The 27809-nt window shown below is 41.3% G+C and overlaps 1 protein-coding gene across 3 annotated transcripts in view; it reads right to left on the minus strand.

Moving 5' to 3' along the window:
• ADAMTS17 (ADAM metallopeptidase with thrombospondin type 1 motif 17) overlaps positions 1-27809 on the minus strand; it is a 178591-nt gene that overhangs the window by 115924 nt on the left and 34858 nt on the right. For all 3 annotated transcript variants that reach the window (XM_054077506.1, XM_054077504.1, XM_054077505.1), the window contains exons 5-7: positions 27038-27121; positions 26290-26447; positions 20032-20075 (exon numbers count right to left, since the gene is read on the minus strand). In XM_054077506.1, coding sequence (XP_053933481.1) covers positions 20032-20075; positions 26290-26447; positions 27038-27121 — 286 coding nt within the window. The remainder of the gene's footprint in view (positions 1-20031; positions 20076-26289; positions 26448-27037; positions 27122-27809) is intronic.

The following is a 27809-nucleotide window of genomic DNA, read 5'->3' on the forward strand; positions in this document are numbered from 1 at the left end:
GTGTTTTTTTCTCCTGAGTTTAACGGATGAGTCACTTATCTGCTCCCTTACTAACTTGCCCACACACAGACATTCCCCAGGATGTCAAGAGCCTTATTCTAATGCTACTTGCATTGGATTTACACTGTGCTAATTCACTGATATAAGCAGAGCCTCTCCCAGCTTACAAGAGGCTGCCCAGGCAGTTTAAAAGCCCTAGAGATGAAGACCTCTCATGACTTTAAGGATAATTGTCCTCAGCCAAGCTAGTAAAAGGTCCCTTCAGATAACAAATGCATTGAGATGGGTGTTCTACCAACCTTTTGGCCTAGAAAAGGCTTTTACCAAGTTATACAAAACATGCCATTAACATGCTATTAAGACTGCACTGTGCCAGCAAAGAGCAGACAGCCTTTGGAGACCCCCAGAGGTCGGGCAGGGGCATCTCTGAAAACCACACTCCTTTTCAATGCCATTCAACAAGGATTTGTGACCACAAACAAATATTCACCACACTGCCCATACCCGATGAGAGGTATGGTGTTCACAGTTACTCAAGGAAAGCTGGAAAGAAGTACAATATTTAGCCTCATAGAACACATATCCGTCAGGAGTGATGGGGGTATTGCTGATCTTGCCTTGGAGCAGGGGAATGCATTAAAAGACCACCTGAATTCTTTCTAGCCCTAATTTTCTAAGCTTTTACGATAAAGTACTGAGATCTAAGACCTCAGCAAAGAAGGAGATAAAAAGAAATACCCTGTTTATTTGACATCTGTTCTTTGTTCAGCCTGACATCCTCTATGCCGTTAACATGGCTCCTCCCTTTCAGCAAACCATTGCTTCACTAGATGACAGCACATTAATAAATCCTCTCTATCTAACATGACATGAGGAGTGGCTTAATTAACCCAAGCAGAGGAAGCAGGGTATCATCTACATGTTTACTCTACTTTGATATGCTAACAGCCACATTCCAGAGAGCTTCCCCCACATACTCCCCAGCACAGGAGCTCAGCTGAATGATCTGAATGCAGATCTCAAAACAGGCAAAAACACAGTACCTTTTTGCATTCCTGTTTCTCCAGTTAAATATGGACTTTAGAATATTTAGTGCAAATCAAACCACCACTCCTGAACATAGATTCCCAAACCCTGGCAGCTAATTAACCATCTCTTTATAGACATCATTACACTGTGTTGAAAGTCTCCATGCTCATGCACACACATGGAATTACAGGCGCTTAATTGCCTTAAGTAAAATATATTACAACTGCTGTACTCCTGCTAAAGAGGAAAGGCAGGGAAGAGCTAGCTAGGTGGATCTGAGAGAAGATGGGGAGGGACTGATCGACTGTATGAGCCAACACACAGAGCTGGGAAGTGTACAGAAGCCTGGGATAATTAAAATTTAGTGAACAAGTGGGAAAGACAGATGAGAAGAGATAGGGGATTGAAAGGAGACAGGGACAGAAGTGTAGCAAATGCAGATAATATGGGTTTTCCAGCAGTCCTCAAGAGACATGACTTTGATCTGGTAAGCAGCAGGGAGTCACTCCTGCAGGAGGCAGGGGTCAAGGAGGGCAGGAGATAAGATCAGAAGAGAGGATGAGCTCTCTTAGAACTTCTGTGTGTACTTACTCCTGGAGAAACACACATCTGCAGATCTTGGGCATATGTTTCTGGCATCATGGCTTCACTTGAAGAAAGGTAGGAGCTGGACTGCAACAAGGCCTGATGGGGACACAGAAGTATTCAGGGAGGGAGGCCTGTGCCTTAGTATGGAGAAAACAGTGGCACATAGCATGAGGAAATGACAGCTGTTAGAACTGGTGTGGAAACAAGCAATGGAATCAGTGAGATGCAAGCTATTGAAACAAAAAGAGACAGGCACAAGGAACAAGGTTGTTCAAGTATATCTTACACCAAAAAGGAATCAGACAAAGCAGAAGTCAGGAGAGATCGGATGCTTTTGAAAGACTACAGGAACATGTGACTGTGAATTCAAAAAACCCATCACCAACAACTGTGAAACCAAATGTTGCAGTAAGATTTGGATTCTAGGGCTTGAAAGTCACCCCTCCCTAAGGCTCAAAAGCATTTGGATTTGAATGTCTTCTCTTGGCCTCATTTTGTTACCTGGATGTAGACTGCACTGCAGAGATGAACTTGCTGGTCCTTTCTACAACCTGCTGTAGAATTAAGCAGATTCATCCTTTCTCACATGCATGCAAACACTGGCATGATAATACACAAAAGACAGGCAACCTCCCAAGGCCACCGGAGGGCTCAGCACTGGATTCAGCATTCATGGAGCTATGTGAACAACTGTCTTTCAGTTCAATGGCTGAATAAGAGAGACAGAGGATAGAAATGAGTCCACACTTTCACCTGCTGGATTGCTTGACAAGATGAAAGAGCTTCACCTGTTCTTTCTCAAACAGCTGTCATTAATCTGCTCCTTCTCTAAACAACCTTCATGAATCTTATCCTTTACTTTCTCAGATGTTATTAAAAATCAAAACGATTTCAACATTTCAGTGTTTTCATTTTGACCTGTCCTATTTGGTGGAATAGACCTGAACTCAAAAGTCACTTCAGTGTCCCCTAAGCTGCATCTTTCAGGAAATAAATAAATCACCAAAAGAAAAAGAAACAAACCAACAATTCTGCCACCAGAAGGGAACTACAACCAGGGGCTACGATGTTCCATGCTCACCACACTCTGGCTGTTAGTCTGCTAACGCCCATCCTGGTCCCATCAGGACGGGTTCGCATCTGACAGTTACAATCTTCCAAGAAAAGGAAAAACAACATTGGCATTGCTTACAAAAGCTGTGAACTGCATAGGGTTCCAAACCCAGCACTGAGGCTATTTTCACCTTGCTTTTTCAGATGAGTTCTGTGACTTCCAGGTTTGAATTTTTCAATTTGTCCCTGCAACTCATCTGAGCCATCTGCTTCAACAGAGGAAAGTTCGGAAAGGGGCATGGAGAAAAAGAACAAATCATAGCTTTTAATGAGACTGCTAAACAAAGAGGAACATGGAATTTTAGCAGCAGGGATCCTGGAGCCTTCAAATTCATCAGTATCTCCCTTCCAGAATGAACAGACAAGGTTAGACTTGGCAATAAACCAGAAAGAAAAAAAAAAATCCAAACCAGAAAAAATATTTGGAGTCTCTGTACCAAACAGCATCTGCTTTAAGAGCTAACAGCCAGGGTCCAGCATTCAGTTCCAGTTGTTCTTTCTTGTAATTGCAATCACTAAGAAACTCATGAAGCTATTCAACTAAACTACAAGAAGCTTTCCACAGTTTCAGTGGCTTTAGTGAGCCATGCCCATCTCAGCCTGCTGTACTGTTGGTCGGGGTGGGTTCATGAGTAAGCATCAGTCCTGTAATCGTCACACAACACTCAGCAATGTATCATGAACAATGTTCAGTGTCTGGAGAGTTTCAGTGCAATCTGCTGAGCGGGACAGTTTTAGAGATGGCCAGACACCTGTGCTGCTGATGGACCGCATTCTTCCACAGCACTCAATTAAATTCTCTCCATGGTCTTAAAGAATGACTAAGCAATTGTCACTCTCAAAAAGTGAATCTACGCTTTTGAACATGTTGATATTTAAAGTGTATTTTATTTTTTGGTGCTGTATGCACGTCAAGGTGTTCACTTGGAAAAATAAAAGCAGCTCAGGCAAGCAGCAGAGCAGGCCAGCAGAACGGGATGATTCACAGTAATCAAACTCTGAACAGATGCTTTTCTGAATTGCTTCTGTGATACTTCACAATTACAGCTCCTACATCCCGACTTACAGGGCTGTCTAAGCTCCTGGCTTCACTTTGTTAAGCTGCCAGCCAACACACACACTGATAAACTTATTTAGCAATTCTTGGTTCAGCACTTCTGTTTTAATTCTTTGCTGAGTGCTGATTTAACCTTACAGCCTGACTGACTTGAGAAAACTGACAAACCTGGAGTCTGTTAATAGGGTTAAGTTACTCTGTTGAAGTCAGAACTTGGGCCGACAAGCGTGTTTCAGAAAACTCCCGAAAGCCTAATATTTCTGAGATCCTTATCCTCAAATTTGACTCAAATTAGCCAGTGGGCTAAAAAGCTATTTGGGAGAGACAGTCATTGGGGTAGACAGGCATAAGCACAAAGCACACGCGCATAGCATACACATACTCAGATTAAAAAGCCTGTTAACCTAATGGGCCCTCCTTTAGGTTCCCAGAGCTGCCTGTTCCAATATCCACCCCACAAGAAGGGCAGGACCTCCACAGACATAAAGACATCGCAGCACCAGTCTGACAGAAGAGTGGGAATAGCTAATTTCAGAGGTAATATAGCTGGAGTCCTCATTCTACCTTCTTTAGTATCTCTTTCTCTAAATTGCTAAAATTAAAATTTCACCTTCAAAGTAACACAAGCTACCAAGAAATTTTCACTAAGAAAAAGACCAGGGTGAGCTTTTCTCATACTCAATACAAAGAAATCTCTCATGTTCAAACTCAAGCTCCTGTGAAAGAAAACACAAATTTGGATGAATACCGCTGAGCACCTTGTGATGACTGACAGCAGCCAGAAAGTCCCTGGTGCCTCACAGACACAAGTTAAGGCACAGTCCCAGTCCTGAGGCCTTTACAGTCTGAATTCAGAAATGACAGCACGTGAAGCTCATGGTGAGACTGCACCTGCAGGCAGCAGTAAAGAAACTCACTGTCCCAGTACATCCTGCAGAAGCCAGCGGGACATTTTCATGCACGTGATCGTGTTATTGCTCCAGGTCCTTGTGCTAAAGGATCAGGACCAACAAGGGGAGATCTGCCTCTTCAAGTCTTGTGCTTCTAAATAAAACACACCTGGGAAGCACAAGTACTTGTATGCAGTCTGTGTGGCACTTCCAGTTCTAAATCATAATTGTGTGTCCCTGGTTGAGTCTGCACCGAGGTTCGTGGGGGTTTTCTCACCTGCTAAGCCCTGCTCGGTTAAGTGGCGCATGGAGAGCATTCGCAACGGTAACAGCTGTACTTCCCCGCTATGCAGATGGGGTATTTTTGTATCAGCTCGCTTTGGTGCCCAGTGGCAGCAGCCTCCTGTCAGCTGCCAAGTAACGAGATGTATTTCCCAACAAAGCCACCTGATTAATGAGGGCATAAACAGCTTCATGGCATTCACAGAAAGCAAGCTGAATATGTATTACATCCGATCTAATTGTGCCAGACGCAATCAAAACCTTAGTGAAACCAATATGTGAATCACCGCTGGCATTGAAGTAGGCACAGTGAGCCATTTCCTAGCTTCTTTTACTTAGTTTCCACCCCTATAAGGCTTGTCTTTCTCTTTTTCACTTCAGTGTAAAGCCAAAGAGCTTTATTTACTTCAGTGTGTTTAGACGGTGTTGTGGCTCACAGACACCAGTGCATGAGTAGATATTCTGCATCTCTGTAAACACACCAGTTCACTGAACAAATACAGACTACAGCTTTTCCATGTTTGAAAATGTAAAAAGCAACAAAGATGAAAATAAAAATAAATGAGAGAGATCACCCTGAAACACTCAGTCAAAAATTATCACTTTTAAATATGTCATTCAGACAAGAAGACCCCCAAGGATCTAACCACCACAGCAAACACACCTCGGCACTGCATAGAAACCGCAGCAGCCAAGAACTGAGGACCATCATGGAAAGGACCAAATGCTCTCAGAAGCCAGGATCTTTGCACTGAGCTGGGAGCATCGCACCCTTCCCCGTTCCTCAGTTTCAGAGAGGTATCACAGAGAACGAAAACATGCAAGAAGGCTGTGCCAAGAGCCTCTTTTCTTCACGTTGCTCTACAGAGGGAGAAGGGAGATGGGAAGATCAAAGCAAGAGAGATAAACACAGAAAGAAACCTGGGGCAAATCAGAGAACATTATGGAAGAAGGCAGTGAGACAGAGGGAGGAGAAGATACAGAACTGAAACATAATTAAGTTATCAGACTCTGGTGAAGCACCTGACATTTCTGAAAGAAACTACAAAGCTTAGGACTTCAACATTTTAGCGTTGCAGGATCTGAGGCCCAGGTTCAGGAGAGCATCTCTACTTCAGATGCTGCTTAAGTATGTGTCCAGATATAGAAGGTCAGGCGAGAATCACAGGCAAAACTGTCTGGAGTGCAGAGCAATTCCAGTGAACAATGCTGATTTGTTGAGCTCCAAGTCAACAGAGGTTTGTAAGAGGTCATCAAAAAGATCAGAAGGAGTACCAGTACTTCACCAGAACTGAGCAGGAGCCAAGACTTGGGGCAAGAGAGGCATAGTTAGGAATTTCAACCATACTTGGACCCAGATAAGACCAAAGGGGAGAGATTTATTTTCTCTCTGAACAACAGACATAGCTAGAAAAGCAGAGAAACTAGGACACAGAAGATAGGAAACTTGAGTCTACAGGTTTCTTAAACAGAGATATAAAATATAAATTCTAAACAGAAATCTAACTTCAATCTTCCACTATTCTCTCGTTTCAAGAACAAAGTCTAATTAGACTGATAAACTCATTTTAGAGCATCGGTTTAACTTTCCAATAAATAAAAACATCCACGCAGATTTTCCTAACTTGCTGGCCAGTTTTATTATAAATAACAGCAGTGTTTACTCTATTTGTCTACTGCAGCACAAATACTGCTGTACATGCTACAGCTTGATGGATGACATTATTAAAACCAACAAGCAGATCCTCAGCAGAACATTAATGTGCACCCAGCAGTCTAATTATGGTCAGGCAGAGCCTTAATGCAAACAGATCAGGCAAAATGGCTACACAAAAATGTATGACACAACTACACAAAACCAACAAATATCTTCAACCTGCTGACTGCTCATGACCACTAACTAAAGTAGAAATACAAGGCTAATTCCAAGCTAAGCAAACACAGAAATCCTTAGCATTCTACAAATCATGCTGAAAGAGTACAGAAGGAGACAGTTATTGGATGGGTTGGGTCTAGGGCTTTTTTTTTTTAATTTCACTAAGTCCAACATATTTCTGTGAGCTGATTGGAAAGGTAAAAAGAATTCTCAAACTAATTCAGACAAACACTTTGCAGGTTATAGGATTCTTAAATTTAAAATTCCATATAGCAGAATTCCTGTGTCCAAATAAAATTCCACAGTCAATTCCATGGGTTCAAAGGACAGTTTATACATGTAAATACACAGAGACAGACACACTTCAGTGAGAATTAGGCTAAAATTTCACCATCTCACACAGTCACCTCGCCCATCTAAATAAGAACCTGATAAGGAAAATCTTGTATTTTCTACAAGGTCAAATTCAGATGTGTAAAACTCAAAGTACTCTGCATTTAGAGACATTATTTTTTTTCCAGAACAGGCATTATCAAATGTGCATACAGCCACAAATGGACGTAGAAGTGTAAACATATGCACATACACAGATATATTCACATATATTTGCATTGACCTAACCAGGAAGCAAAAATAAACAAAGAAAGAGGAACAATATCTCTCTAGTCTGTATCCCAACCCACAGAATCAGTATAACTCTTCAAAATAAAGAATTGCTCAGAGGAAACAGAAAACTAAAAGTTAAGCCAATCAAAGCCACGGATCATAAGTGCCACGTTGTATTCACTCAGTTAATGAAGATTCATGTAATTTCCCAGCTAGAAACCCATGCAACCAGCGAGACACCTGAAAAGCAAAATCTGAATCTTTCACTGTATACCAGCACTGGTGATCATTAATGCCTCTTCCTTCCCTAGGATGTGCAAAACCCCCAAATCTTATTTTTTTACCTCATCAGCCTATTCAGTACTGAGAAGACACAAGCAAGCTCAGACATAAGCCCAGAGGCAACCTTTGTTCCCTGCACTGACTAAAAATGTTGAATTGGCAGAAATATAATGGACCTTTTATAAGTATTTTTCCTACTTACACTTCAGGCCACTGAAACCAGTTATTTCTCATGTTCCATGACCACAAACTTCAGACAGTAGCTACTGCAATGAAACTCTGTCATCAGCTTTTAGAAAAAGCTAGGAATGTGAAGCTCTCTGCATCTCCCCCTTCTCCTTGTCTGTCCCGGCAGGAAGAGTCTTCAAGAATTCCAACAAGTCACTGAGCCATGATCTTGCTTCCTTTCCTAGAAACCATGTTGGCTCTCTTTTATCTCTTTTTATCTGTTTGGCCTGTCTGCTCACCTCTACCAATTTAAACTTTCCCAATAAATGAGGTTAAAAGAATTGTTCTGGATTTTCTGGATGTTAAACAGAGAAATGCAAATTTGCTGATTCAGCAGGCCAATCCTTAGCTGAGCATTATCCCCACACCAGATGTTCCAAGGTGAGTCCAAAAGATGACCAAAATTATCCCAAAAACATAAAGTCTGAGCAAATTATTGTTACCGTTTTATCTTTGGATACAGTCTTCTATGGAGTAAAAGAAGCAGCCGAGACAGCTAAAGTGATTACTACCCCTTTTCCGCATCATCCCTCTCCAGAGTTTGCTGTCAGGGAGCAGCTAAGGCAGGCGCTGCTCCAAAAGGGAAGGGGAGGTGAAGTTGAGCATGATAAAGTAGGTAGCGGCCGTGGCCTCACTGACAAAGGTGCAAACCCAATGCAGCCAAGAAGGGCAAGCAGGGAGGTTTCTCAGCAAAGCTCTCGTCGAAGTGCTTTCCTCACAGCTGGACACCTGAATCACTACCTAAGTTGGCCCAGGGAGCCAAACACCCAGGAGAGCTGAGGATGTACTCAGAGCCCTGACATTTGCTACCCCCTCAATGCAAATGCATCCAGTATTCCCCTGAACTGCCAGTTTGCAATCCTACATGTTAATGCAAAATTACATGGTAAATCATCTAGTCCTTCGCAACTGCTTTATCCTGCAGTTAAGCTGCTTCTCAATGTCTTCTCCACTTGTACAAGCAACAGCTATTGAAGGATGTTTAGCTTCCTGATCACTCCCTTTTTACGATCTACCATTTAATTAACTACAGGATTGACAGTGCTGACATACAGAATACTTACCCAACAATCAACTATAAAGGATTAAGAAGAGGGTATGCTGAAATACAATGGATTTTTATTTATGCAGCATAATTTTTCAGGTGTAGGCTATCCAGATAAATTTGCAGCATTCTGGTGGGACAGTTTTGAGCAGTGCAATGTCCTGCTACATGCCCAATTCCTATTTGCATTATGTGTAGCACAATCACAAGTGAAAGGCTTGGAGCTTGTGCTGAGGCAGAGGAAGTGGGAGAATTGTTAAATTAAAACTAACAACATTCCAAGGACTTAAACTGACTTTCGACTTATTGAATGCACTTGGTGTAGCAAAATCCTTCTAGGACCAGACACTCTGCAAAGTAGGCTGGGTATTGCACTGTCATGTTGCCAGATGGTTAAAGCTGAAAAAAAAACCCAAATGTAAGGTCAAGCTTCCTTCTTGGGGATGAAGGGAGGAAGTTTTATGCACACTTCCCAGTGCTGTTTTATCACTAGGAAAATCTCATCTCTATGTTATTTAAAACTTACTCTCAAAATTGCATTTAGTCTTGGCAGCTGTGAGACAAAAGAAATGTAAAAGTACAGTAGGCAACTGTCCTTCATTTCCTTCCTTTACTCTTACATATCCTGTGTGCAACTGGAATGCTTCTATTTGATTATTCAGTGGAGCAAATGCTACGATGAATGCAATCATGTCTGTAGCCTATTGCTCAGCTATGTACAGATGTTTTTACACAGCTTGGGGTTTTAGCTATAGGGTCTATAAAACAATAGAAACTATCTGAAATGTTTTCAAGCCAGCAAAGGATAAAGGCACTGTAAAGCAGTCAGCTGGATAAAAGCCATCTATGTCCGACAGGAGGAAAAGAAAAACCTCAGAGGTTTCTCAATTATAAATGTGTCAGTTTTCTTAAACAAGATGTGGCTGCAGTCTGCAGCAAACTGACCAGTCTGGAATGTGTAAACAGAGGTGAAAATGAAGACCTAAGCAGTGCAAAGATGAAACACAAGCCTCTCGCCTGTTGAAGGGCTGAATCATTATTTTACTGACTTGAAGAACTGGCTGCTGCCCAAAGAAGCTGAGCTTCAGCTGGGAAGGCCTGAGAAGAGGTAGCATTGTCTCCAGCTGAGAGGCCTGCGCTGAGCCTCAAGAGCTTGGGCTCAGCCTCCAGCCAGCTCTGTCCTTTGGCCATGTCCCTTCATAGCTCAAGGCTTCATTTCCTCACTCACTACAACAGAGAACCATGCTGATGTCTTCAGTAAAGAGCTTTGAATTTACTGAGGAAAAGCCCTATTTACATATTCATTTTCTTCTCCTCTCAATAAATTCTTTTTTTACAAATTAAATAGGATGCAAAAAAAAAGTCAATGTATTGTTTAATGGCACGGGTCTATCAGGAGACACTGTGAATTAATGGATAAGGCACTGGATTGGAAATCAGGATGTGCAAAATCTCTTCCCTGCTCTTGGATAAGAAAAAATGAGCAAATACTTTTACAATTCCCATGTTCTACCTGTCCACTTGGTCTGAAGTGTGCCACAGCAGAAAATCCTACTTTCTGCTACACAGTATGTGGGGTTAGCATTTCTAGCACAGATAACAATAGCATGCGATGGCTTATTTATAGAATACTGACAGCAGGTTTGACACCGTAGAAAACAAACATTATTTCTCTTTCCACAGCATTATATTATAAAGAGAAAGGGAGAAGCAGGGTGAGCTATGAAAGCAGAAGAGATTATTTTATCCATTTTATGTTCATACTTGTGAGAATTCTCCAGAGAAACAAATTCTCAGCAAGGGGAAGTGTTGGAACTGGGGTGTGAACTGTGCAGAAAGCACGTAAAATCTGTGATCTGCAAGTCTCCAGTTACATGGATGAGGTGAGAGACAACAGCAGAAATACTATAAAGCCCAAAAGACAGAAATGGTCTGTTCATAGACCTAATATAATGAGATTGTTCTGCTTTCATCTGCCTCAAAGGCTTCTAGCTTCACACAAACAGCAGCAAGGAGCAGTTCCAGAGCTTTTCTTGACAGTTGTTTGGCTGTGGGTGCTTAGCTGGACATCAATTAGGCTTTTGCCTTCAGCTTGTCTGTTTGCAGAGTGACTACTTTCAGAGATAAACAGCAGAGATTTCTTTAAATTGGAATTAAATGGTATTTTGCCATAAGCAAAGCTTTGGTTCTTAGGCAGCGTCCTACAAATCATCTCTAATTTTGGAAATAATCAAGGCAGAAAACTGTCTAGGAGCTAGCACTATAATTCAGAAATTCTAACATAGTACATTCAGGTGAACCCAAACCATAAGAACTACCTGTTGCACAAAAGAAAAAGAAATATTTAAAAAAAAAATGTTTCTGACATGTTTTTTACTCCAAGCTGGCAGGAAAAACCTAACTGTACTTCTTCTGAGGGACACCATCACATAAATTCATTGGCAACTGTTAATTAAAACAGTAATAATGAGCGCTTTTCCCTGCAATGACTGCATGTCAAAGCCACAGACTTAGGAAGGGAGTGAGGCATATAAAAATGAGGAAGGAAACATCTTATGCAGGTATCTGCCCTTTAAGCTAGGAGACTGAAATTCCCAGGTGCTTTGTGAATGTCTATATAATTTCACACAGACATAAATAGCTCTGGAGTAGAATGCAGTACATGTTGGCACTTGCATCAGTCAAACTGCACAATGATTTAGCACATAGAGTGAGTTATGACATGGAACTGAAAGAAGAAAAGTCAGAGTAACAGAATAAATATCAACAAAGTCGTGGCAAATATTTTCCCTCATGACATACTCCTTTTAATAAAGGCATCAGAACAGAGCTAAGTTACACACCAATCTGACACGAGGCTAGGATCTTAAAGGAAGATTACGGTTCCTTTCCATGGCATTTTAGACAGTTGTTCTCTTGAATTTATCAAAACACATTACCATTAACAAACCATGGGAGAAGGCTAAGTTTTCATGCTATGATAAGCTTAAATGTCTGGCACCAACTTTGGGCTGAGTCACAATAAGGAAGGCAAAAGCTCTGGCATAAAAAGCTTGACGGGAGGGTTTGAGTGAGAAATGAGAAAAAGCAAGATTCAAGATCAGCAAAGATACGCTAACAAACAGAAGCAGGGTGGTGAGCTGATGAGAAGATTTTGGACACGCTGCCTTAGAGTTGATCAAAAGATTATATATGCATTTTATAAAGCCAGATAAAAGTCTATGAGCATTAATTACCAAGAGGAGGTTGATGGTGGAGGAAATGAAAGGCCAGGTACAGAACAGAAGTGTGCTACTCCTCGCCACTGACAGTGTTTAGTTCCAGTCTGGAACTGAGGACAAGCTAGGTCCAAACATACACCACCATCGTGAGTGGTTTTGTCTTGTGGGATGGGTGCTTATTCAGCAGACAGACAGATCAATTATCAGAAACTAAGAAGTGCTTAAAACATATTTTGGGGCTACGAAAGGAGGACGACGTAAAGGGAACAACAAATAAGGAACTGCTGGAGGTTTACGAAGAACAAAGTGTAGTAAACGTAGGGAAATTCTGTGACCTCAGAGAGCAAACCATGCGGTTACTGTGATGGAAGACAGACCATCCAGGCCTCTCCAAGATGAGCAGCCTCTCGGTGTCCAGGCCCAGCTCAACAAAGAGAAGATGAAGGAACAAAATGGAGCGAGAGCATCTAAGAGCATCTAACTACCACCAAAGAGAAATGGACCCTGGGCAAAAAGGCAATGGAAGGGGATTAATCATGAGAGCAACTGAGGGTTTGTAATACTTCAGAGAAGGGGACTGGAAACACAGAAGAGGGAACATGATAAATGTACAGAAAATCTGTCACTAACTCTCCCTCCACTAAACGCTTTCATTTGTTTTAACTACACAAGCTAATACTTGCCCCTAATACGTGAGACAACAGAGAGAAGATGAAGAAAAAAATTGAGATAACTAGAAATTCAGTCGGTGGCACCAACAGATTAATAAATTTTAATAACAGAACATATTGATCAATTACTTCTTTTGTACAAAAAGATCTTGCAATGGGATCATATTAGCTCTGAACTAATGTCAGCTTCCTATGTTCAACTACCGCATCTCCTCCAGAAAGACAGTCATTTTTCAGCTACAGAGACCAAAAATCGACCACTGCCCATAGTATATGGAATGAATAAAGACAAACCTAAACAAGACTACTGAGCTGCAAAATAAATTGAAGGCAAATGAAATTCAAATGCTCTCCTTTCCGTAACAATAAAAACAGAAAATAAGTCTCTATAAAATAATATCAGCACTTCCCTCAACCAACTACATGCATACATTTTAAGTTATTGTAGAAATCAATGAGAAAGTTGATGTATTGAACAATAAATACGTAGTCTGTTAAAACTGGCATGGCCAGCTTTTTTATTTTTTCACAGACTGGATGGAAGGGAATAAATTGCGTATACATGGCCTTTGTATTTTCTGTTTTACTTGTCTTCTTAAAGGCAGACTGGTCAGCTTCACTGTGGTTTCTACTGGGTTGTTTTCTGGCTTTCATGGACTACTGTTTCTTTGTAAGATTTTTTAAATATTTCAGTGATTTTGAATGCTCAACTGGACTGCTTAACAGACTTGTCAACAAGTTTTCAGGACGTACAAAGGACCATCGTCAAGATATCAAGCTTTCCAAAGACATCTCGGGTACCCCAAACCAACTAGTCTCTCTAGGAAAAAAAACTCAGCCAGTTTTTTGCCAGAGGCCCAAAGGAGAGTTGCACGTCTCAGACAACAAGAACAGGACCGGGATCCTGACCTCACTGCATTCTCTAGTAAAACTCTCACTGAGTCCAGTGTAAGCAGGATTTTCCTGTGGTCTTTATCTGTAGGATTTTCCTGTGGTCTTTATCTGTGAGCCTGCGAACAGCTGTGCACACGTGAAGCAGCCTGGCTGAAGCCATGTCCCTGCAGCAAGAAAGAAGGAAAAGTACACACAGGACACTAAAGTGAGGAAGAGCAAGGGTTACGGCAGCAGGAATTCCTGATTACTTGAATGGCTGTGCTCATCCCAGTGCTTCTATTAAAATTTATGCAATCTTATATTACACTCACTTGGCACACAATTTTTTAGTGGCAATTTGGGAAGGGAGAGATTGCTAGCTGGTGAAAAGAAATTGGAAGGCCCTTGTGGGTAGGGTGGGGCCTGAGAGACGGTAGCGACGAATATGCCCAATAGCAGAGTTCTGCACTGTCTGGGTTGTGCAGTCCAGCATTTATTCCCTAGCAACCAAAAGGCAAGGGAAAAAGTCTTCCACTGCACTGTACTATGGCTCCCTTTAGTTTCACGAAGCCAGGACTCTCCACTGCCCTACACAGCCACAAATGACATAAAAACTTGCACTGCTGTGAGGTCACTTGCTTTCCCAAACACCAAATCAGCTTGCCAATGTTTCTTTAAGGGACAGTTTAACCTACAGTATGTTCATTTCAATATGTTAAAGTGTGCTTGATTTTGGTCTGAAAGACAGTCCCAGCAAGGCTTTTGCTAAAGCCAGGCACTGCTTCTTTAATGAATTGTTTTAAGCAGCAGGTATTTCTATTTATTCTGGCATCAAATAAAAACCCGCCCTGGAATATACAGAAACATTCAACACGAACCACTATGGAAAATGTTTTTAATGTGAGAATTCCTTTTCTTTTCCACTCACAGCAAACCAGCTAGTCTTTTCCCTTTCCTTGGGGATTAAGTCTCTGTTGTGACACTGTTAGGGGACTGGAATTGATATTACATGGGGAGGAAGATTTAAGTGAACGGTACAGCATACAGGCAGGATCAACCTGAACCATTACTTGCTGTGGACAGAGGGTACCTGACTGCGCAAGCAAACGGCCAAGGAAAAGCTAAAAGTGGTCAGTTCTTCATTCAGGTGTCTTACATGTAATAAAAAAAAAGATTAAATCTACTTAGTGACACAGACCAAAAGTCTCGTTTGCAACACCTAAGCATGTTTTGAAACACTATGCTATGATAAACTCATAAGAAGAAAGCAGAGTGTCACTACAAGGGAGGGAAATTGGTTAATAGCACCCTAATACGCAGCCCTCTACGATAGCACTTTACATCCATAGCTCTCTACCCACTTTTAAAAGAGGGAAACGTCTAAGATACGAACACATTAATACAACAGAAGGATGTCATCTGTGCAGTCACTCAGCAGTGCAGTTGCAAAACCTGAACGTGTTGTCCCCATTCACCTATCAGCATTTGGAAGACTGAAGAAAAAGAACACAAATTAGAGAAAGGTTTGTAATCTTCAGGCTCCTCGGTACATTATCTTTGAGCTCTTTAATTAAAGCCAACCAGGAGACGGGAGTGCTTTTCACAAAACATTGATTCACTTGTGGAAACAGTCTGGAAAACTATGTTTCTCAATCACCTCTCCTCTGACGTTTGGTTTTCTCCAGGCAGCTACTCCTTTAACTAACCCTGCCCATCTCCAGTATATACACTATACTCTGCTTTCTTTTCCCCAACATCAAGCCACAGAAAAGCACATGTGACTGCAGCAGAGGTAAAGACATTTTTAACCAGGGCAATTTAAGGATATTTAAGACACATTCTCATTTTCCATTTCCCAATTCCACACTGCCCCCACTTTTATTATTAGCTGAATACAGGGAAGCTTCAGCTTGGATCTGGGGTAACATGTACACTGAGGAATCAAGGCCAAGCTTTGCCTTGAAATATGCAGGATCATTCCTAACTAACCGTAAAGCTGCTTATTTGGCACTAGCAGTGGAAATATTGAACGAAAGGGGCATTCTCAATCTGCTTATGTCACAGAAAGGTTGGATCCTGACAACGTGCAAGGCTCCAAGCTGCAGCCTGATATTAATAGCTAGACATTAAACTCTCAATTTGGCTGGCTTAGAGGCAGCTCGATTGGAACAAAGATTTTTCTGCAGGAAACAGCAGATCTGGTTAGAGTCACATCACAAGAGATGAGTCTGAAGCAGCAGCAGAATGCAAACTTTCTGACTGGTATGTGACAAAGCTGTGTCTCGCAAAGCAAATCTTCCCTGCTCAAATTGCAGGGAGCGTATCAGAAGGCTCATATCTGAGGCTATTAAGCACAATTGTTGCACATGGATTGCACATAGGTGTGTTGTTTTCCTTGTGTTCACCTCATTTTCAGTTTGTTCATTCTTAGGGCTAACTTACACAACCAAGTGGGGCACTGAGCATTAGCAAACTATTTCTTAAAGAAATGAGGTTCTGTTTCTTTATGCGGCCAGTGGGGTATCACCCCACAAAGACACACCTACATATTTGCACCATTTTTGAGCTTGTTTCAGCCATTATGTAACCTTCCACGCTACCTTGGCAGCTGGGCCAAGAAAATTTGAACAAAGTCCCCAGAGCAACTGGTTTCAGTGAGGGGCCCCTGCCAGAATACAAATACAAACCTCCTGCTGCTGTTTTCTCTCTGTGTCTGCATGGCGGGCAAAGACTCCAGACAGGGTTTTCAATATGGGTCTTTTTGAGCACAAATGAACCCCTCTTATGAGCCATTTAAACTTCATAATCCCACTTCCGAAAACAACAGCAGAGCCTCAATACTTCCACCAGGGAAAGTTTTGCTTCCATATTTCTCACAATGCAAAGACAATCAAAGGACTGTCACTAAAGAAACCATTACCTACTGCGCTCTGAGTCCTTTTATTTTAGCACACATAATCCTAACAAATTCTTTACAGTCTCTTAAACATGACTAAGCAACATTAGATTCTGTACTAGTATCGTATCATATACTCAAGGACGCCACACTGCTTTGCATGAGAATTTCCTAAGCCATGCAATCTCTTGCAGCTTTGCACTCAAAATCCTGGTTTCATAGAGGTAGACAGAAGCATTCAGAATGTAAGTGACTTGCCAAATGTCACACAATAAGCCAATGCCAGAGCTGGGAATAGAAATCAGATCGGGAGCCGACAGTCCAGATGCTCTGCCTTATATAGAGCAGTAGCCTCAGTCTCCTAGTTTAGCAGAATGCCTGCTCACCAGAAAGATGTTTCTTCCTTTACAGGATGGCAGCGTACACCATTGCAATGGCCAACTTCATCCATAAGCAGGTATAAAACCACATATGCATCTGCTAATATTATGTTCCTCATATATAAAAGCGAAATATAAGGCAAGAAACGAAAACAAGTTGCTGTTCTAGAGAACTTTGGGGAGTGCTACAACTTCAGCATCACTGTCCAGACAAAATGCGATGTCACTCTTTGGACTAACTTCTTGCTTTTGCAGTCAGTCTTGCTGATGTGGAGGGGACTATGTGGGAGCTGGAGTGAGGAATAGGAATCTGGCAACAATAGAGACAGCTGAAACATCCAATACAATTCTTCATAAGCAAGTATGGCAAAGCAATAGGATCAGCCCACTTTGGCTGTTGCAAGCCGTTTAAGCTCAAGTAAATGCCATGCTACGTTGGTACTTATGGAACCCATGTACAGGGCATAGAATAGTGGTTATTAAAAATGTACTTCTCTACAGCTAACACCTATTTCTCATTATTCTTACAAAAGAATAAAACCAGAGAATCTTTCACACAGTTAAAATTTAGGACTATCTACACTAATCACTTTCTCAAATCAGTTGCATGCCACGGAAGTACATTCCTTAATTCCTTCTTCCTCTGCCGCGACACATATGCACACTACACAAGGCCAAATTCCCTTCTGCTTTAACATCTGTAATGTGAATGAATTACATATGGGCTGACTTTCATCAGTAAAGAAAAATCACATAGTCGTATCACCAACAGAATACCTTGGCAGAAGAAGGGGAATGAAGCTAACACAGTGTTATATCCAACTACAGAAGGCAGAGCCAATAATCTCCACATAAATCACAAGTATATGATATATTCAGGGCATTAGACACATTGTCCATAATTATCAGATACGATCCTATGGGTTTAGGACACACATAAGGTTTCAGAAACATGAAATATGTTTTATGGATAGGAATCCATAAAAATCCAGCATTCCTATTTCATATTACTCCTTAGCACGCTGATGGCCAGAGGAATTGTTTGCCTTCTTCAGGCTCTACCTCTAGCAACTAAGCATAGAAATATTTCTGAGGGCAGGAACAGATGAGCAATCAGAGTGCAGTATAACTTGAGCGGATTCTGTTCCTATAGAACAATTCCTCATTTTATGATTTTGAAGAAAACTTTCAAAATATGCTGCCAGTGTATAAAGCACAGAGATAAGGGCCTAAATTGTGGTTGATCTGAAACAACTGCAGTAAGTCATCAACTTGGGTACAGGCAACGACTGAAAATTGAGGTTATCAAAATATTTACTTATTTCAACAGAATTTAAGAGACAATGGTACCACATGATGGAGGATTTCATCTGTAATCAGGGATAAGACACACTGCCTCTGGGTCCAAGCAAGAAAAATAGTGGGGCATAGAAAATGTGCAAGTGAAGATGCTAGTGCTTTGCTGCCATATAATGAAACTGTCAGGGAAGAAGGAAGGAAAAGTAGGATTGAAGGAAGCGAAGTGGCCAGACTGGTTTTGTCCCAGCAACATTCACCTTCTAAAAGTCTTCGAAAAACTATGCTGGAAAGAGTAACAAATGAGTGCAATCTTTATTGCTCTGATCTTCCACTTTCTCTGCTGCAGCCACATGCTGCAGCAAATCACAGCAAAAGAAAGTACTTGGGCACTGTAAGAACAGAAAAATAGTCACAAAAATATTTCCTTAGTCATGTTGTCCATGGTAATGTCATTCTCTGAATACAGATCTCCAACAACACTTAAACAACACTCCAACAACATTTGAAAAATGGAAAGAGTTCTGACCTTAGTCAGCATGTATCTTCCATGAGCTTCTCTTCTTTTTTTAAAGGCTTTATTGTATCTCACCCCAGCCATCTTCAAATGTAGGTACACAGTATAAAAACCCTTCTTAGTGGAAGTATGTTTGCCACTGGAGACAGAATGAATGCACCTGGACGCAGAGGCTAGACTTTGTTTTTATTTGAAAAGAAAACATATGTATTTTTCAGTTCGTATTCCCTCCTTTCACCTGATCAGTCTCCACAACGCAGAGAGGAAGGATCTGCGTTGTGAGATAACATTTCTTTAGGCAGTCTCAGAGCTGCTGCTGAAGGCATTTTCCCCTACGCTTTTCATCACCCGCTATTGCCAGCATAACAACCCCCAGCCTGCAAGTGTCTCCCTGAACAATGGTGCATAAAATCATCTGAAAATCAGGATTCACTCCAAGTTTACATAGAATTAAGGATAAAGGGCCTCTTGACTTAGAGGGAAGCTTAAAAAAAAATCATGCAGTCATCATAGAGAAGATGTTGAGCTGTGCCTCCAAACACTGCTGCTACTGTGGTGATTAAAGAAAATACCAGGAGAACAGATACAGTGAAGGTAACCGCTACCTCAGTTAAATACATAAACAGACAAAGTATTTAATGTGTAGGATGTAAGGGTTCTGTGTATCCAGGGTTTGGATAAGATTAAAGGCAGTTAGGAAGTAGGAGGAGTAGGAGGCAGAAAAGAAGACTTAATTTGGCTTTCCTACAATGAGGTATTCTTCTCTGGTGCCCGAGTGCCAGTTTGATCTGGGAGTGTTACATACATTCTTACAATGGGAAATACATTTGTTAGTTAGCAAATTCTTGGTTTAGGTGAAAATGCACTTAAAGGAACATTATACAGACACACCAAAAGACAGTGTCTTAATTTCCAATTACCTAATTCTATCTCCACTCCAAAGAAACAGAAAAGTTTCAGATTACTTCCTATATGCAAAGGCCTCCAGTGCTTAGAAGGGGTTAATATTTAATGGCTTATTTATAGTTTATAGCCTGCCCAACTAATCCAGATTTGCATCACAGAGGTATACAGAGCAGCAAAAGCAACATTACAGCAAACCAGAGAATGAAAGATTGCCCAGAAAGCACCTCTTAGCATAGAGGTGGCTACCAAAACACTCTCTTACTTCTGTGACTTACCCACAGTGTCACAAGGCTCGTCTTTGTGTACGCAGAAATCTGTCCTAGAAAGAAAAACAGAACAGAAGTGAAATATATCCTGTGCCTCTAGACTTCATGCTAGGAAAGAGCAGTGATGCATAACTCGCATATCATGGGCATTGAGGTTTGGGTTTCTTTTAAAGCTGCTGTACAGTCTACTACACAGACAGCAGCATTGATCACTACTGCAAGATTACAAGCAATTGTGTGAATCAGCTCCATATACTACAGTGCAGTTTAATAAGACTTAAACTTTGGTGTGTAAGGAGTAGCACTGCACTCTACGATGTCAGACTACTTCAGCAACTGGATTAAAATGGAATCTCTTATTTTCACAAGAGAGCTGTACGAAAAACCAGAGAAATACAGATGTTGACAATGAAGAAGAAAGAGAATTTCAGGATTTGCCAGGTAACAGTTAGGTGAATTAACTTCAGCTAAATTTATCGCAGCCATATTTGCTATTTTATGATCCAAACCAGAGCGGTTCAAGAGACTTTATTCGGTCTCTGTTGCTCCCCAACATCTCATCCAGTTTCCACAGATCTCATCAAGGCAGGAAGAGATACCACATACGCCACTGGCACCAACAAATCAACCAGGGATCCACAGAGTTGTACTAAACAGAAACAGAATTAAAAAGCCTTGAAACTTACCGTCTAAGTGATGACACTTCATGTGAAAAGATTTTGTAAATAAGATGCCTTATGACAGAAAAACAAGTGTGGGAGGAAAAACACTTATAACTGCATTAATGGTTAAATACACTCCAATAAGCACACAGACCTAAACTTTAGGAGCTATCTTCACCAGACTTGCTTTGCAGTGCTATCTGCTATGAAGAGGAGTTGGAGAAAAGCATCACATGTGCTAAAACATTTCAGAAGTTCCTTAACCCAAGGGAAGCCAAAGAACCATAATCTCTGTCATTATGGCTTTCCTCACCCTGTGGGGAGGCTGGTGAGAGAATCACATTATACCTTCAGAGTGTGTCATTTGAAATGCCTGAGTCCCCAGTGGGATCTTGAGTTTAAGAGTTTGGCAGGGGGAAGATTAAAAATACTTAGGGAAAGATAATACTTAGAGAATACTTAGAGAAAGATAAATACTTAGAAAAATAAAATACATAGAAAAAGATTAAAAATACTTTTCCTTGAAGCAAAAATATGAAATTAGGGTTTATAGGCAAAAAGACTTAAGGCCCAGAACTGCGGCTGATGAACCCAAACTCTTCACATCAAACTCCTTTGAAAGTTACAAATAAAGTTGTCAAGGACCTGGAAGAAGAACAACAGCTATTACCAGCTCTTGTTAAGCAGACATTGAAAACTAACCATGCTTAAATGCGGAAAAACCATTAAAACTATCAAAGTGTTAAAAAGCCAGACAGGAACAAAACAAAATCGGAAGCTATGACCACACACTGGCCCCAGTTTCATTTTTCACCACAGCTTTACTGTGTCTCGACACCTTGGCATTCCTGTCTTTCCAAAGAAGACTAATGACAATCTCCTGACGGAGTTGGCACAAGCACGCCTGCCTGAGTTCCCAGAGCCAACTTGATGGAGGTTTATTTAAGGACTTATTATGTTACATAAACTGGTAAATCAAACAGATGCTTTTCTTGTGACAACAGATAGCTGAACTATTAGTAGATGGCAGGAAGCCACTGCTAGAAAAGCATCTCTCTTTAGGGGCTGGCCAGCTCTACAAATAAAGCACAGCAATTTTGCTCCTTTAACTGTGTTCTGCACTGAAAGGTGTCTGGAACTTTCAGGCAGCTCCCTGGAGAAATTATCACCATGCCATAAAATAAGGGGTCTTTTAAATGATCCAGCATGACTTGCAGACTCTCCTACAGAGGCAGAACAATCCTTGTCTGTAAAGAAAGTGCCGTAACGCTGTCTGGTCAGGGAAGGACTAAAAACAGGTCAGCAAGAAGAACTGAACCTAGCTGCCTATTTCACTGCACGAAGGCCTGCAAGCACGAAACGTCCTCAGCTCATCCTTTAGCCCGTCGTAAGTCCAAGAGATGCCATCCTTCTATTCAAAGATTTTATATCAAAATGCTAGGCTTTAAATCACCTGGTCCTATTGTAAATGTTTTACCCAAAAAGTCTGTTGATAACCAGAAAAGCACATTCAAACCTTTAGTCAGAAATGAGCTTGGTGGGTCTCAGTCTTCTAAAGGCAAGCAGCCACCCCATCACAGAACCTATATACTGAGTCTCCTACAGTCCTTTCCTGGTAGTCCCAGGGGAGCCAAAGATCACCCGTGGCTCAGTTACACCACTGGGGTCCACCATGACAAGGAACCTGATCTGCTTTTAAAAAGGTTTCAATCACAGGTCTTCCTCTGGAAGATCTTTGAGCTCAACTGCATCTATACTTTTGACATGAATGATACTATAATGATACTCCAAGGATATAAAAAAGATATCTTAACACTCATTGGATGTGCAGAGATCTTTTATCACAGAGAGACAGTTTTGTTAGCAGAATCTTTTATAAAGCTATGTTGCAACAAAACTCTCAGTCCGGGAGCTGCAGTTCAAATCCAAGATCTGACCTTGGATAGACACTAATTGCTGGATAATATACTGAAATCACAGCTATAGCTGTAAGGCAAATTTGTTTTTCACTTTTAGCCACTGACGGAATCAAGTAGGACATGTATTCTCATCTTCCAGGGACCTATGAAATTCTCAGTGATTTTCACTGGCTATACTGTGCAGAGTGTTTCCATTACCAGACTCAAACAATTCTTCTCAAAAAAAGGACAACAAATCAGTTGTTTTGTTCAATAAAAATGGCCGGAAAAGAAGAGCTCAGAACTCCTCCTACAGTCACTCTTCCATCTGGCTCATATGAACTGGAAAAAAGTACCTAACTGTACTAAGCTAAATTCTTCAATTCAAGTCTTTCCTGCAAGAGAGGACAGTAGCTGAACTGTGCAACTTGAATAAGAAGTATTCTGTTTAACAGCCACTTCCCAGCATCCTTCAAATGACATTTTTTGACCAGCTTAACTCTGCAAGGTCATAAAGCTAAAGGGCAGAGGAAACTGGTACAGTAAAAAACCTGCCAAAACCCCTTTTCCACATCCATACACACATTTAGTAACAATATGTGCCCAGTTTCCTTGATGCGCATGGAATGGCTTCATTTGACCATTTCATTGGAAGTCAAAGGCTTGGAGAAATGTGGCAGGCTGGAAATAGGATAACTACACCTGTATGTCCGGAAAAAAGCAAGTCATAGAATCATAGAATCATAGATTCATTAAGGTTGGAAAAAAAGTCTTTGCTTAATGACAGCTCCAAACTCTGTTCTTATCAGTGTTGTGTCATTCTTCACTCTGCTATCACATCACCTATAATCTAAAAAGAGACCCAAACACCCACAGCCCAGAGGTGGGGAGAACATCAGAATGTCTGAAGACTTCCCAAGGAACGTGAAAGACAGAAGATCAAGAGAGGGAATGAGCTTCAAATGAGACATGCTTCTAAGATCACTAAGGCACAATTCTGCAGACAGAAGTTATTCTGGTCAGCTGCTCAATAAAATACAAAGTAAATTATCCATAGAAGCCAAAGATCTGAATTTCTGCAAGTTCAAAACCAGAATTCAAACAAGAAAAATCTGGCGATGACAGAGGCCACAACATCATACGTAGACCGTCAGGGCTATAACAGATTATTCCCACTATCTCACTTATTTTCTGAACTGGACAAGGGTACATCTTATTTCACAGACGTAGTATACCTCTTAGTTGGAACTCAGTCAGGTGGATACTATTAAAATCCCACAGGGTGGGATATTTGCCACCTAGGTCATCTGTTTTTGCATACAACCGAGTACACAGGGAACATCAGTTCGAGGTGAAGTTTCAAAACGCAAGTGCGCCTTGGTGTTTTAAATGAATACAGCCAGATTGGAACCAGAGGGATTTCTTCAGAGGCTGACCCCAAAGAATCTGTTTTTAGTCCTAAAGCAGCTGCAGCTGCTGAAAATTCAGCTTCTGCTTTTTCTGGCGCTATTTCTTGTGCTGGACATGCTGTTGCTCCCATATCCTTTACCACTGGTCCATCTGTACAGTCTGGGGAGGGTCCAGGGACACACACACACACTTCCAATGCCAAGAGTAGAAAACTTCATTTCTCTGATGCAGACATCGCGCTGCTGGGCCAGAAGCCTTCCAAGCAATGCAGCATCCCCTATGCAGCAGAAGCAGGACAGGTTGAAGATGGGGAGGAAGGGGGGAAGGGAGGAAGGGGGGAAGGGGGGAAGGGGGGAAGGGGGGAAGGGGGGAAGGGGGGAAGGGGGGAAGGGGGGAAGGGGGGAAGGGAGGAAGGGAGGAAGGGAGGAAGGGAGGAAGGGAGGAAGGGAGGAAGGCCACAGGTACACACCGCTGGCCTATCAAACAGGGGAAATGCTGCTCTTATGCACAGCAATGCGCTCCCTGGCCTGAACTTTCTCACAAGATCTGAATCTAGATTTTAATCCAACCAAACCTGTACCTCCCCAGCTATTCTGTCTGTGAAACTCTACAAATCTATTGAACAATTCTGCCTACAAATTCTTGCTACAACTCTTCCTCAAATGCCCGAGTCTAACTCATTTAGCCTGACATTATGCATTCAATTTTACAAGCTACAGAGAGAATACACAGATTAAATGTTCTGCTCATTCCCTCCGCCTTGTGCTTAAAGCACATCAGAAAAGATTCTGTATGCCTCACTTGTCATGCAAGACAACTGGATACCCAGATGAGTTTAGCAAAAACGTTAGTTATTTATTTAGGCCCTGATCCAATGAAGCACATGCTTAACTATAACCAGGATGTGCAGCCCATTGACTTCAAAGGAACTATTCACCCTGTCTAAAATGTTAAGTATCTGCTTAAGTGCTTGGTTGGACTACACTGAATACAGAGGAGAGAGAAGGATTTGGGAGAATTGCACACATGTCTGTGAAGGTGCATTCTTAGGAACTTTGCTGGCCCTGTGCCCTGCTCACCAGCTATTTTACTGAGCACTCACCAAAATCTTATAGATAGTTTGCAATGTGGCTGTTAACACAAGAGATTATTAAATCAGAATGGCAGTTCATGCAAAATCGTGTATTTCTACTTATGTTGTTGGCAAAGAAAAAAGGTGAAAAAGATGAGTAATATTGAACTGCAATACAGACATTTCCTGTCTCAAATTGGGGAAGAGGGGGATAGGAAGTAGTATTCTTCTAGCACATACAGCATCTGTCTTATGCTGTATTTTTATGCTCACTTTAATTATTCAGAGATCATTTCTATAACAATGCATTTTTCATTTACATCTTAAAGTATGCAATCAATTTAAAAGATCGTGCATTCGCTCCTCAAAATTTATGGTGACTGTGAGGAACATGGGATTTGCATTGCACTGAGAGGTTGAACTCAGGTATTGAAGTCAGAGGAAAAAAGACTACAGGTTAATGGGGAGTACACCTTTTTTGCTTACTTTATCTGGGCCATACTCTAACGTGTTCAATACATCAATAGGTACAGAGCTGAGGGCTGCAAGGAATTTTGCTCAAGTATTCAAACACAGATTATTTCATGTCTGAAAAAAATGCAGCAGTTTTCAAACATACAAACAAATCAAGAATGACAACCCTCTTCTGTCTCAGCTACGATACAGGAGAGATGTCAAAGTGGTTATTTCCTAAGGCAAAGGGAGAGAAAATCAATTTATTGTATAGCATTCATCTCTCATTTTCTTTAGGAGCCAACTCCCTCCCCACCTCCCTACTATTGGCAGACTGTCTGCTCCACCAGTATCAACTGTCTCTCCTCTCAGACTGTTCAGTTGATTCAGATCTAATTACACACAGAGCACTTGTTCTCAGATGTGTTCTCAACTCTCTTTCTCCTAGGAAGAAGAGCTTATGCTCCAAAACCTCACCTATTTTTTTCCAATTATACCTGCCGGTGTGAGAAAAGGATGTGTCACTTTGTGTTACAGCCATATCTTGCCCGTATCCTGACGACAACAATGCTCTGGTTCAGGAGAGATGTTTTTGCACAACTTTAAGTATACACAGCAACAAGACAAATCACTTTGAGCCATCCGAACAGCACGTAGGTAGCACGTGTATCAACATATCTTTTTCTTGAACTACTGCCAGACGTGATAACCCCATGATTGACTATAGGCCATTACTGGTTGAAGTATACTGATAAAACAGAGTTCACTATACCTGGTTACAAAAACAGCAGCATCAACAGGAGGGTTATCATCCCTCGCACCAGGAACCTGGTTGTTACCAAGGTATTTTGCCCCACCATATTCTTCATTTTGCCATTGACAAAAGCTCTCCAGAGACCTCTCTCCATGATGCCCGATAGACAACTTTGCCTTTTGGAAAAAAGGGGATAGAAAAGAAGAAATATCAGTCACAGTCTTCACACAAACCATCAGACCTCTGATGAAAAATCAGAGGCTCAGAGATATAGATGTGACAGAATGAAAAGTGCGAAACTAGCCTCATCTCAGCAGGTGAGCTAGGATTACTTTGGAATCCACCCTGACTTCTGTCATTTGATCTACAGAACAAACTCCATCCTCTGGCAGCTGTCATAAGCTTCTAAAACAGCACTACATTCAAAAGTCTCATAAGTCTGGAAGATATCTTATGTTTGATATTAGAGCCATATAATTCTTAATCTTTGAAACAGCTAAGTCCTGAGGCTGGTTCACAACTACATGCAAAGATTTGCCAGGAAGGATAAATAAAAGAACTGTAGTTCCTTTCACTCCCACAGCTCCCTATACTTCCCATCTTTAATATTGCCTGGTGAAGTGTGGAAGGCACTACTTAGAATTTGTGCTCGAGTGGCCAGATGTGCCCCACTTCGTTCTCCCATCCCAACATAGGGATCCTGTTCTGTCTGCAAAACTACAGCCCTACAATTATGGCAGCAGGGTAAAAATGAGTTAGAACTCACAGGACGGTTGCGGAGCAGGACTAGTTTGGTCACTCGGATGTTGACTTTAATTCCAAGACTCTGATGTTGAAACATGTTGTACACCTGTCAAAATGTAAAGAAAGCATCCACAGTGTATCAGTAACAATACCAAGACCTGGTAATAGTTGAAGGAACTAATTGTGACATTTGTCCTTCAAAAAAACTGACCCAAAACATACCCAAATGGGTTGTGCTACTGAAGTCAATAAACAAGTAGTTTTTAAGAGCTACTCTGTTACCACTCTAATAGTTCCACCTACTAAAGCATAGACCTACACTTGCAAAACCAGAGTAGGTTTGCTCCTATGGTACTACACTGGGCTTCACCACCTGAGCAGTTTGTCACAGACTAATCCAAGCAAAATTCAGCCTTGAGGGACAAAAAAAATACACAAACTAGTCACAAACAGAAAATTACTTATAACTGGAAGAAAAAAAGAGAATCAACAAAGAAGAAACAGAGGACAGGAATGAAATATTCCAAAGGAGCTCTAAACATAAACCAGCCTCAGGAACATGTATGTATGTTATGAAGCATCCATCTAACATGGATTTTCAGCATTTAAATATCAAGAGATATCTGAATGCAAGATGAAATAATGGTGTGGTTTAGACTCCAGGAAATAGAATGGAAAAGCAATTTCCCTCTGTTATTTTCATATCTTATATGAGAATAGTAATAAGGCAGCACATAATGACACAAGCCTCAGGAAATACAAAAATAGCACCGGAAACTACCTTACTACTTTCT

Source organism: Cuculus canorus, chromosome 12 (genome assembly GCF_017976375.1).
Source record: "Cuculus canorus isolate bCucCan1 chromosome 12, bCucCan1.pri, whole genome shotgun sequence".
Lineage (NCBI taxonomy): Eukaryota > Metazoa > Chordata > Aves > Cuculiformes > Cuculidae > Cuculus > Cuculus canorus.